General features: G+C 38.4%; 2 protein-coding genes across 2 annotated transcripts in view; one reads left to right on the forward strand and one right to left on the reverse strand.

The window, feature by feature from the left end:
• The first annotated feature begins 113 nt into the window (after window positions 1–113).
• Window positions 114–5212, forward strand: LOC135090225 (CDAN1-interacting nuclease 1-like). The gene is made up of 8 exons (XM_063986738.1): window positions 114–337; window positions 959–1069; window positions 1442–1578; window positions 2267–2346; window positions 2536–2585; window positions 2820–2953; window positions 3502–3607; window positions 4012–5212. Exons 1-8 carry the CDS (start codon window positions 237–239, stop codon window positions 4142–4144), a joined length of 852 nt encoding a protein of 283 aa, XP_063842808.1. The 5' UTR covers window positions 114–236; the 3' UTR covers window positions 4145–5212.
• Window positions 5213–5270: 58 nt separating this feature from the next.
• Window positions 5271–11953, reverse strand: part of LOC135089972 (TBC1 domain family member 2B-like) — a 53907-nt gene continuing 47224 nt past the window's right edge. The window contains exon 10 of the mRNA XM_063986161.1: window positions 5271–11953. This exon is cut by the window's right edge and continues 2258 nt beyond it. The gene's annotated coding sequence lies outside the window, so the exon portion shown is untranslated.

The raw sequence follows: 11953 nt of genomic DNA on the forward strand, positions 1-11953 counted from the left end.
ATCAATAACTAAAATATAAGCCTTCACATGTAAAAAAAAAAATCCATATATTTCAAACCTAGTCATTGTGCTTTAAATACCACTAAAATAAAGAATAGATGAAAACTATAAATCCATTTTACGATCCGGATTTATATACGACAACACCAGTTTAAAGACTACTCTGCCCTGACAAGTGTTGTGATTAACTAGCCAGTTGGGCCATTAGCAGGCCTGACACCCACCAGCAGGACGCCATGAAGCTGCAGCAATACACTGAGATACAGAAAACCATTAATGATATCTACAGCAATGGCGAGGGGAATGTTGTGGCGGCGCTGCTCAAGAAGTTCCCGGAGTATGTACGAGTGAATGGTTGTTCAATTGTCTGGTGCTGTGTCCTGTTATTGATGTAACTACCATGTTATATTTGAATTTTTCCATATATAATTTAGTTTGCACACTTAGTTTCTCTGTCGCCATATACTATGTTGTAACTAACCTATTATATATATATATATATATATATATATATATATATATATATATATATATATATATATATATATATATATATATATATATATATATATATATATATATATATATATATTTTTTTTTTTTTTTTTTTTTTTTTCTCATATAATACATTTAGTCTGATACCATTTCCAGTTATTTATGTACTTATTTTTTTTTATCTTATACCATTTCCTGTGATATATGTTAATTATAACTAATTGTATTTATTTACTTATTTGTCCTTCCATATTACATTTAGTTTGTCATAATATAACTATCTCATTATATTCAATATTTTCACATAAACACATTTACCTAGTTTGACCAGCAAATGCACTTTCCTATAACTAGCATATTGTATTTATTTTTCATGTATCACTCAGATAACTATCACTGTGCTTTACTGGTTGAGTTTACTGAGTTTTAAACCTGGAGCTGAGGTGGTTGTGTCTCACTGCAGCATTAAGAAGACAACCCTGGGCAGCATTTGCACTCAGGAGATTCAGCGCAAGGTGAAGAAAAGCTACCATCGCTTGAACACACCAGAGAAGACACTGGAGATATTCAAGAGGTACACCTTGGGGTTGTTCCTTGTGTAACTATGAAATGAAGAGATCTGGTGTCATATCACTACCATTGCTACCATTATCACCACTGCCATTATCACTGCTACTACTACTACTACTACTACTACTACTACTACTACTACTACTACTACTACTACTACTACCACCACCACCACTACTACTGCCACTATTCAACATTACTACCAATGTACTATGCCCAATATACATACCATAAACTCAGAAATGCACTGTTTTCCATTACTTTCTATTGTTCTGGCAAACATCAAAATAGATAAACTCAAGCTGGTACATAACAGCACCTACCATGGCAAAGCCTCCACACGATCCAACTGTCCATTTTTTGTGTGTGTCGGCAGCTACACAACACGGGTAGAGGAGGGGGAGGCGCCAGGGGTTCTGGTGAGGATGGCTCAAGAACTGGACTACAGCCCTGCCATGCTGGCCAAGCTGGTCCTGGAACACCACCTGAAGACCACCTGTCCAGATGTTAACAGTGAGTCTTGTACTGCTTGTCTTGTATTTGTGGTTCTTGAACATGTAACTGGGACTGCCACATGTAGGCCATCTTGTAGCTTCCCTTATTTTCTCATGTTCTCATAGGAAAGTTTTGTTATTCTGGTGATGTGATTTGTGCGATTACTGGTCTTGTGGCAAGGAGAAATGAGCCGAGGAAATTTCTGCCTCAGTGATCCAGTTTTCTCTTTTTAGATCTGAGAATTACAGTATGTGGAGTCTTTTTAATCTTTGTGAATTTTATTGGGATGATTTGTTGGACAGATTTCTCTCACAATCTTTCCTCACTTCTTCATACTTTCCATGTTCTCTCCCATCAGACTTAGATTCTTCCTCCTTGTACATCTTCCTTACCTCTCTTACAATCTTTTCTCACTTCTTCATACTTTCCTCTTTCCCTCACACCAGTCTTAGATACAGATTTCCTCCTTGTACATCTTCCTTATTTCTCTCACAATCTTTCCTCACTTCTTTCATATTTTCTTCTTTCTCTCCCCATTAGACTCAGATATTTCCTCCTTATACATCTTCCTGACCTCTCTCACAATCTTTTTCACTTCATACTTTCCTCTTTCCCTCACATCAGACTTAGGTCTTTCCTCCCTTTACTTTCCCTCCTGAGCTATCTGTCTTCCCTAAGGTTTGCTGTTTTCCCTGCCTCTCAACAGTCAACAAGTCCCAGATCAACAGCCTTCTGCGGGACACAACACTCATTGATGACCGGGACCTGAGCTATGAGGTGTACCTGGTGAGTCTGTCATAATTTGTTGCCACTTGTTTGTTTTTCAGGCTTGGAATATATTTGGTGTGTTAATGGAAATGATACGGTAGTTTTTTCCTACTTACTGGTGTTACTAGTGTGAGACATGGAATTAATTTGGTGTGTTAATGGAAATGTTATGGGCGTGTAATTATTGGTATTAATTTTTCCTGTCAGTGCCTGTTGGAGGATGATGTGTACGGACCGTTCGCAGACAGCATAAAGCAGTAAGTACATTGTGTCTTTGAGGAATAAGAAGGCTCATTCTAAACCAACATTATCTGGCATATTACATTGGAAGTCACCAATTTGAATTTGTTTTCCATATTTGCATCTCTTTCCTGTGCCTGTTAGTATTTTTCCAAGTAATACAGCTCCTCATAATACTTCTATAGCTGATTACTAAATGCATGGTTCTGTTCTAACGAAATGTTATAGTCAATCTTAGCCTCTCCCTACAGTTCCATTGGTCAAGAATATGAGTTCCTGCTTTGCCAAGAACTGGATAAACTCAATATTGTTTACCACGATGAAGGTGAACTGCGCTCCCGAGGCTATGACAAGACTCCCGACATAAAGCTGGACATTCCCATTGGTGAGTGTGGCTTCATCAAGTGCTGATCACATCATGAACACTTTAGCTTTTCCTTTACTTATATCTTCTCCATTTTTTTACATTTTCCTTGCAAAGACTTTCCTTATACATATAGTGAACTCAGATGTTTCTTTGTACTGCTTTTATTTCTTCAGAAGCAGTTCAGATCTCACTCTCCTCCATGTCAGTTTTCTTCACTTCATCACCCTCATTTTTTTTTTTTAGAAACGAAACTATATCTGTACATTTTCCTCGACTCAGATTTCTTCACACATCTTTATCCTTTCCTCATCCTCATTTCCTCAGGTCTTCCTTCACTTTTGCATTCTCATTTTTTATGTTTACATTTATATCCTATTCCTTGTACTTCACACTTTTATCCTTTTTCCACTCATTTCCACACCTTTTCATTCTCATTTCCACGGGTCTATCTTCATCACTTCTCCTTTTCTGTCTCTGTATGCTATTCCTACTCTTCTCTAATGGTTAGTAATCTTAAATGTCGACATGCTAAAGATTTCCACTTCATGTCTCTTCCGTTCCCTTAGCGGTGGATGGACATGTTATCAACTGGATAGAGAGCAAGGCGTCTTTTGGGGATGAGGAGAGTCACCGCACATACCTCAAGGATCAGTTTTGGAGTTACTGGAACAGGTGAGAGGCTTTTTTAAAATTCTGCTTACAGGGAGTCCTTGAGTTATGATGGAGTTCTGTTTGTACACCACGTCATAAACCAATTGTCAGCGTAGGTCAGAACCAGCCTAAGTAAACACCTACACTTTGTCACTCACTTGTGACAAAGTGCTGTAAAGTCATGATCTAGGACAAAAAAACCTAACTACTGTAACTGTAATAAAAAAAAAAGATTGGATGACATACAGTATATAGAAAATGGTGAAATAGGTCAATAACAAAAAAAATAAGCAGAGGGAAATTTAGAGGGACAAGTAGTGCCAGTGTCATAATCATGACTAGTAAACTGAGAACTCCTCCTTCTTTTCTTTCTACATTCAGCCTCTCCTCGATCAGTTTACTCCTTCACTCCTCCCTTCCTCCAGGTTTGGCCCCGGGCTGGTCATCTACTGGTTTGGCTTCATAGAGGAGCTGGATGAGCACCGTGAAAAAGGCATCATGCTCCGAGACTCCTTTCCAAGCTCCATCACCTTCATGGATCCTCTCTCTGTGAACTAATACTTCTATCGATCCTCTCCTCCACCATCATTTCATCTACATTCACCATTAATTCACAGCTACATCTATCTTCACCATCATCTTCATTTTTCAGTAACTGTATTCCTCCATCACTTACTCCATATCACCAATCATCTCTGACCTCTGACAGCCTCATCATTTCACTCACCACCATTACTGCCATCACCACCCCCACCAACTCCTCTGTGACGGATTCAGGAAGGAGATTCTACGTGGAAATGGTGATCATTAAACTAAGCAGATCCAGAGGAAGTGATAGATATTGACTGTGAGCAAATGTTACTTGGTCACCAAGGCAGTGAGGGAAAAGTGATGCTGAAATCCAGAGAAAAAAAGTGTTTCATAAAGAAGACAGTGACAGTGAGACAGTGAGTGAAGACTGGGTGCAAGATTAGAGTGAGTGGCAGGGAACATGTGTGAAAAGAAGTAGGTGTTGGTAAAGACAAATGAGAGAAAAAAATGTTAGGAATATGTATCTCCCTAGATTTTTTATAAACAGGACATGATAATGAAGTTTAACACACAGTTATGAATCTGGACAATAGACAGAATAGTTGTACAAGCTGGGACCAGTGATAATAGACATGGTACAGTCATGGCTAATCAAGTAACACAGCTCTCACTTCCACTGTGTTTAGCATTCTCCCTCAGTCTTAGGTCCTCCAATCTACTAATCTACCTATTGTCATTTTTAAGGGAAACAGTTAGCAGATCAAAGGGCTCGAGTGAGAGGAAATTTGAAACAGCGGAAGTGAGTGCAAAAGGTTACTTGATTTCTGAGCACCACTGAAGCTAATACCTGACTGACACTGTAGGATAGGAATAGGACATATGTTAGTGGAAATGGTAAAGAACAAAATGAGCGAGTAAGAATGAAGTGGTAAATATAAGCTCTTGTAGTGTTCATAATGTAAAGAATGAGGTATTTTGAGTGAGTTCCTGACAAAATGGTTATAATTCTTTGTGAGTACTGAAGAGGAAGTGTGCTTGTCTCTAGTCTAAACTTTGCAGCACTTACAGGAATAAAAATAAAGGTAATACAGACAGCAGGCCATGTTTACTTTCCTGCTGGAGGTCTTGGGTGGTGGTGCTGAATAATATCATCTTTCCAGGGTACAAATCTCCATTTATTCTTCCATAGTGACTTACAAATACCTGTTCTTGTAAACCCAATTTGATCAAGCTCAGATCAAAGAACAAACTCTTAACTTATTCACCAGTAACTTAAGAATAGCTTACATCTGTTAGAGGACACAGCTGACAGTATTACTCAGACGTAGAATCTCATACACTTCCTTTCACAAAGTTCACATGGCTGAGGGACCAGAAAAACATACAAAGAAATCATACACAATCACAGCCTGGTTCACCCAAAAGTGATAGAGAGGCTATTTTTTTTCCTATGTCAGAGAACAAGCCCTGCCTCCTGCCACATAAAATGTAACTGGTGGGCATTAGGTGACTCGCCATTGGACTAGGCAATGAAGGTCATGCAAGATTACAAGAAAGGCTATTTTTCCCTGCTTCACTGCCCCACTCATCTCTATACATCACAATGAAGACAGGCAATAACACCGCATGTCAGAATCAAACTAGAAGAAGATCGTTTGTACAATCAAGGTGAGAGGCTGAGTAACAATGCATTCACTTTACTGTGTTAAGTTTTCCCTCAATCTGAAGGCCTCCAATCTGTTAAGAAACTGTAAGTTTTCTTTTGTAAGGAGACTATCAGTTGGTCAGAAAACTTCATACTGACAGAAAATTAAAAAACCTAACAATAGAAGCTAGTACTGCATTATTTGATCACCTTACCACACTGGAATTTAAAGGTAAGGCACAGTAATCCATCAGAATCTGTTCCTCTTAATTTCCCATGTGCAGTAGTAAGGTAGCACTGATGCCTTGCTGCTTGAGATGAAGTCCAGAGCAGGGTATTACTGATATCTGACTGACTGGAAAACTGCATCATATTGGTGGTGGATGGCAGATGGGCCAGACAGGCAGCTAGGGTTATCTATCAATTCAACCAGAAGGGACTAGAATGTAATAAAGTGAAAATGGATTTGTAAATAGAATGATTTGTGAAGCTACACCAACGAGGTCATATGGCACTGCCTAGGACTATAAAAGTGATGTTGAGCTCTAATCAGCTCAAATTACCAGTTACAGTATCTTACCACTAGTCACTAAGCACAAGGAACTTCAATACTGCCTCACTCCTAACTTTCATGAAATTCAAACCAATCAGTTACCAGTTCATCATCTGGTCCACAGCCACCAAACACTGGTAATGTTAATACTGCAAGTCCTCCACACTGTCAACACTCACTCTTGTACAACTTTCACAGGGCAGACTGTGTATCAGGTGAGGCAGGGCTGTTTCTATTTTAATGACCATTTTAAATATGCACAGATACTGGATCAACTGAGACTGTCTGCGTATAATTAAGAATGTTCAAACACCATGAAAAGTCATTCATTATTAGTACCTGTACTGATGCATGATAACACTCTGCTGATTGACTAGAAATATGACCCACACACTGTTACCTTTCTCCCCTCATGTTCATACCTTGGCACTGTTCAAGATGAGATTCCTTAGTGTTGTAAAGCTTTTAGATTAGGCACTTCAAAACACTCATCAGATACTAATATATTTTCCTGGACAAATGACAACCAGCCTTTTGAAGCAATATGCCTCCTAATGTGATGCATGAGGGGACAACAGCAACTGAGAAGCAGGTAAGAAATTTGTAAGGATGTTCTGGGGCTCAGCAGTTGATGTTTCACAGGAGGGAGGGACATAGGAAAAAGGAAATTCTGCGTACATTAATATATGTGGCATACTCTTGTGATGCCACACCCACACAACAGATTAAAGAGTTATGGTAAATAATTCCAATACCTTTTCAATGTTCCTATATGCAAGTAATGTTATCTAAACTATTTCTTGGTCCATTAAATACTTGACTATAACCTTTCTCCATGTATGTTCCTCATCACCTATACCACACTAGCATAAAGTTTCCACATTTCCACTGTACACTGCCTGGAATGTGAAAAGTACAGTTGACACAAGCATTCACATGACTTTTCACGGTACTTCAGGTGACACCCTCATCAACATCACAGGAGACAGAACTGAGAATACATGTTACAACTCAAACAGGAACGCAAAGATGATCCATGTGCTTGGAATCCAGATCTGCTTCCTCAACCTAATGGCAGGTGAGTTTGAGTGAGTTCAGCATCCCACAGCACACTTGGGTCAGCACTCGCACACTGAGGATGTCTTGGAGTGGGCAGAAGTCTTCCCTCCACCAACATACATCACCCACCTACCTCACATAAACACACACACATTATGCAAGAAATACATCCCTATACAACAATGGTTCTTATCCTCAGGACCTGCACCCTTGAGTGGTTACCTAGTAACAGACACTTCATTCACATGTGAGTCCTAAAATTAATGAGAAGTAAACAGAAATGCACATGTATTTCTGTACTTCCATGTTCTGAAGACATGTTTATGATTGAGTCAGTCATTCCAATAATAAGACTTAATTTATGAAATCTATGTATTTCTTCCTTCACAGAGCATGAAGCACTCCACCCAAAGCACCACAGCCCCTCCAGGATAAGAACTACTGCTTTATGTTATAAGTAAAGTTACTGTGACAACTGACATCAGCAAAAAACAGCATATCCCTCAGTCAATCACAGTGATACACTGGAGAATCAAATCTGTCCCTCGGTGAAAGGATGCATCACGAAGTTGATGAGAACCATGAGTTGCAGGAGGAATGATGAGCACACACCAACAGAAGGCACTTCACTGGCACCCACAGCACCATGCACTGCGGCACCCAACCAGTTTATCCTTGGCATCACTAATAATAAGACACTCTCACAACAGTGACATTCAACTCCCAATAGGATTAACCTTAGCTATAAATATTAACTGGAGTGATTCACAACAAACCCATAATAGCACAAGGCTCTGGATTTGAGAATGATCTCTCCTTACAGACATGGTACAACAAATTTTTTAATATATTATAAAATTTCAGACTTTGTGCAAAAAAATGATGACAGTTCCAATGTGAGAAGTTACCTGATCTCTCCTGGTTCAAGATGGCACAGGAAGGTGAGTGTGAGGAGTGAGCACAGACTAAGAATCCCTAATCTAGAAACACATTAGTTAAACATGCTCCTAATGTTTTTCCTGGACTTAAGAATACTTATGAATCCACACAATTTATTTACTTATGTTCCTATCTGTTCATGAACTAAAAATATATATATCACAAGTGAAGCAGGTAGCACCAAACAGTGTAATAATTTGATACTTCACTTGGAATGCTTTTGTTAGACATGTTCCTAGATATTTTATGGACTAGAAAACACTTAATTTTTTCTTAATTACTTTTTCTTACATTTTCTTACTTAGGGGTTCCTTATGTTCGTATGTTCCTGACTATCCACAGACTAAAAATACTGCATCATAAGTTAAATAAGCAGTACCAATCACTGAAAATTTTCTGAACTTAATATTAATTTATCCAGACTTAATTTACAACAGGATTTCTTACGTTACATATGTTTCTGCTTAAAAACTGAAAATACAACATCATAAGTGAAATACACAGCACCAAGCATTGTAATGATCTGATACGGTTAATACAATCTATATCACCGTCCTGCTTTTGTGCTGTATTACCACGAAAACGGGAGGAAACAATAAACTCAAACACTCCAAGATTTCAAAGATAAAGGATTCTCAGTCTGTGCAATAAACTCATCCTGGCAACACATCCCCCTGTTGACCTAGCTGTTGATGTGATGACGTGCTGATGTGTTGATGTGCCGATGTTTTGAAGTGTTGTGTTGATCTGCTGTGTTGATGTGTTGTGTTGATCTGCTGAGTTGATGTGTTGATGTGTTAATCTACTGATGTGCTCTTGTGATGATGTGTTCATGTGTCAATGTACTGATGTACTGTTGTATTGATGTGTTGATATGTTAATGTACTGATGTGTTATGTGTTGATGTGCTGATGTCTCCCACAGCACACCACCTTCATCCCTCACAGACACCACCAATAAAGTGTGGAATGTAGCAGAATTCCTTTGATCACTTGCATGGGACTGGAATGCTTTTCTTCCTCCTCCTCCTCCTTCACACTCTCCTCTTCTTCTAACAATAGGAATAATACTTACTATATATATATTTCTAGTATTATAAGTATGTGTGTCTTAATCACTACGTACATTGTATTGGTACTGTTAATGTTAATCACTATATAGTATGTGAAGGAAACTTATACATTTGGCATAAAGTGAAAGTATATGCAAATACGTACACTCCTCACTTTAATTCCTGTGTACTACTGTTACTAAGAGGCAATATTTGTGCTTAGCCTAATTAACACGACCTAAAAAGCAACTACTTTCCTTTCATTGGTATCTCCCTATACTTTCATTTTTGGCAATATATTAATACTCTTCTGTGTGTTTAAGATCATCCATTCATTGCACAGCCTGGAAATGTTGAGGCACCGAGCTGTTCTGCTGCGGCAAAGCAGTGGCAGATGTCACTTGGCATTGAGGACAAAAGTAGACAGGAAAGATGGCACAGTAACAGTAACTAATGCATGAGAAGGAAGATGGTACAGTGATAGGAGTGGAAAAACATGATGACTGTTAGAGAGAAGAGTTATTTAATTCCTTCAACACCAGACAATCTTTTCCATTAACACCCACAACTTTTTGGACACATTTCAGTCTTTTAAAATTTTTGTGTTGCCTGGAAAAAGACTAAATTTAGATCCTATTCCCTTTTTCTTTCAGTCCATGTAAGTAGTCTTCATCATAGCACTCTGAATGTTAATGAAGGAAGGCTACAGCAGAGTAAGAGTTAAGAGGTGTGACAACAGTAAACTGACATCCTATTCTCTTGTCTTTCTGTGTGTCCATGTCCAAGTAAGCATTCTTTTTTTTTTTCTTTTTTTTTTCACAGCACTCTGAATGTCAAGAAAGGAAGACCATAGCAGTGGAAAGGTCAAGAGTTTTGGTAACTGTAAGGACATCAAGACAAGGAGGATGGGGAGGCAACTCAAATAAGGAAAGGCAACAGCTTGGCATTTGTTCAAGGGCAAAAACACTTCCAAGCGTACAATGGTGAACGACACAACACTCCCATCTTCTACGGCCTTGGCAATACAAAAAATAGAGCTCTAATAAATACTTTCTAGAATTTCACCTGTATGTAGAAAAGTGCATGTTGATCACCAGTACATGCAAGGCAGCGACAGGATCAGCAGTGCACGTCCAGCCTGGTGCCAGTGACTGTCAGTGTTGGGAACTAAACCTTACGTGGGCAAGGTGGCTGGCGGGAATAGTGTGAGTGTGGCACTGCTACTATCACTCATTCAGTCCTCACAGTGCAGCATTGAGCAGTGTTGCATAAATGACTAATGCATACTACATTAAATAGCATGAAAACACAACTGCTTAATCTGGACTTCAATGGATAACTTAGCCATTTCTTTCTTACTTGGAAAACAATAAATTTAATTAAATAAATCGTCACCAAATCAATTCTGAAAACACAACACATTTCACAAAAAAAATAAACAAATAAATAACACTTTGAAGCATCAACAAAACACAGCATTCTGCAATATGGAAACATGATAAATTTTTCCAGCCAAACATGAAGTCATGCACTTAAACGCATAGGTAATGATCAACAAGACACTGTTCCTCTTGCAGGCAGAGAGCATTGTAGTGAGGGGGCAGAAAGCAAATAACCTGCAACACTAAATTCAGTATTACTCTAACATTTTCACATCTTAGAAGCTACGTAATATATTATCTTATACGATACCTATGCAAGTATAAATAAATATTGACTTAAGGCTCTTGGGCTGTCTAAATGTGTAGATGTGCCTTGTTATTCTATAGAGTGTAGATAGAAGGCTTTTTTCATGATCCCCTGAGCATGACTGACTAAGGCTGGTACATGGGGTGTGAGTGTGCATGGCAGGAGTGCATGGGAGCTGGAAGTCTATGGTATTGGAGGTTTATGGGAGATATGCAGAACAAGGTAGTATGGCAGTAACAGGAAGTACTGCATGTAAATTAGAGTACACAGGAATAAAAAAAGAATGATGGTAAAGGAGAAGAGGAAATACGTAGAGAAATGATGAATAAAAGAATAGTAAGTCCAGTAAACAACAGAAGGGAGGAGTAAGCTACTAACTGAGTGATAGTAACAAGAAGTACTGCATGTAAATTTGAAGAAGGGTAATGGGATGAGAAAAAGAATGATGCTAAAAGAGAAAGGATGCAAGAGAAAGAAAAATTAATAGTACATGAATAGTAAATAGAGGTAAGTAAAAGGAAGTAGTAAACTATCAATAGAGTAGTATCAAAGGGAAGTGTACTCCATTTAAATGGGAGTAAACAGGAATGAAAAGGATGTAAAGGAAGGTTAATGGGGCAAGAAATAAAAAATGATAGTAGAAGAGAAAGCAGGCAGTAAAAGCAAAAATAATTAGTACAAGAATAGCAAATGACATAAATAAAAGGAGAAAGTAAGATGAAAGCTACTAAAGTAAAAGGAAAAGGAGCAAAGAGGCAACAGAAAGGAAAATAAGGAATACAAGAATAGCAAATGAAGGAAGGAGTTAGTTACTAATGGAGGAAGAATGGAAACTTTGGAAAGGAAAAGGGGCAAAGAGTCTTCATGGGAGCAATACATGGGAGGTGAAATATTTGCATG

Source organism: Scylla paramamosain, chromosome 34, assembly GCF_035594125.1.
Source record: "Scylla paramamosain isolate STU-SP2022 chromosome 34, ASM3559412v1, whole genome shotgun sequence".
NCBI lineage: Eukaryota > Metazoa > Arthropoda > Malacostraca > Decapoda > Portunidae > Scylla > Scylla paramamosain.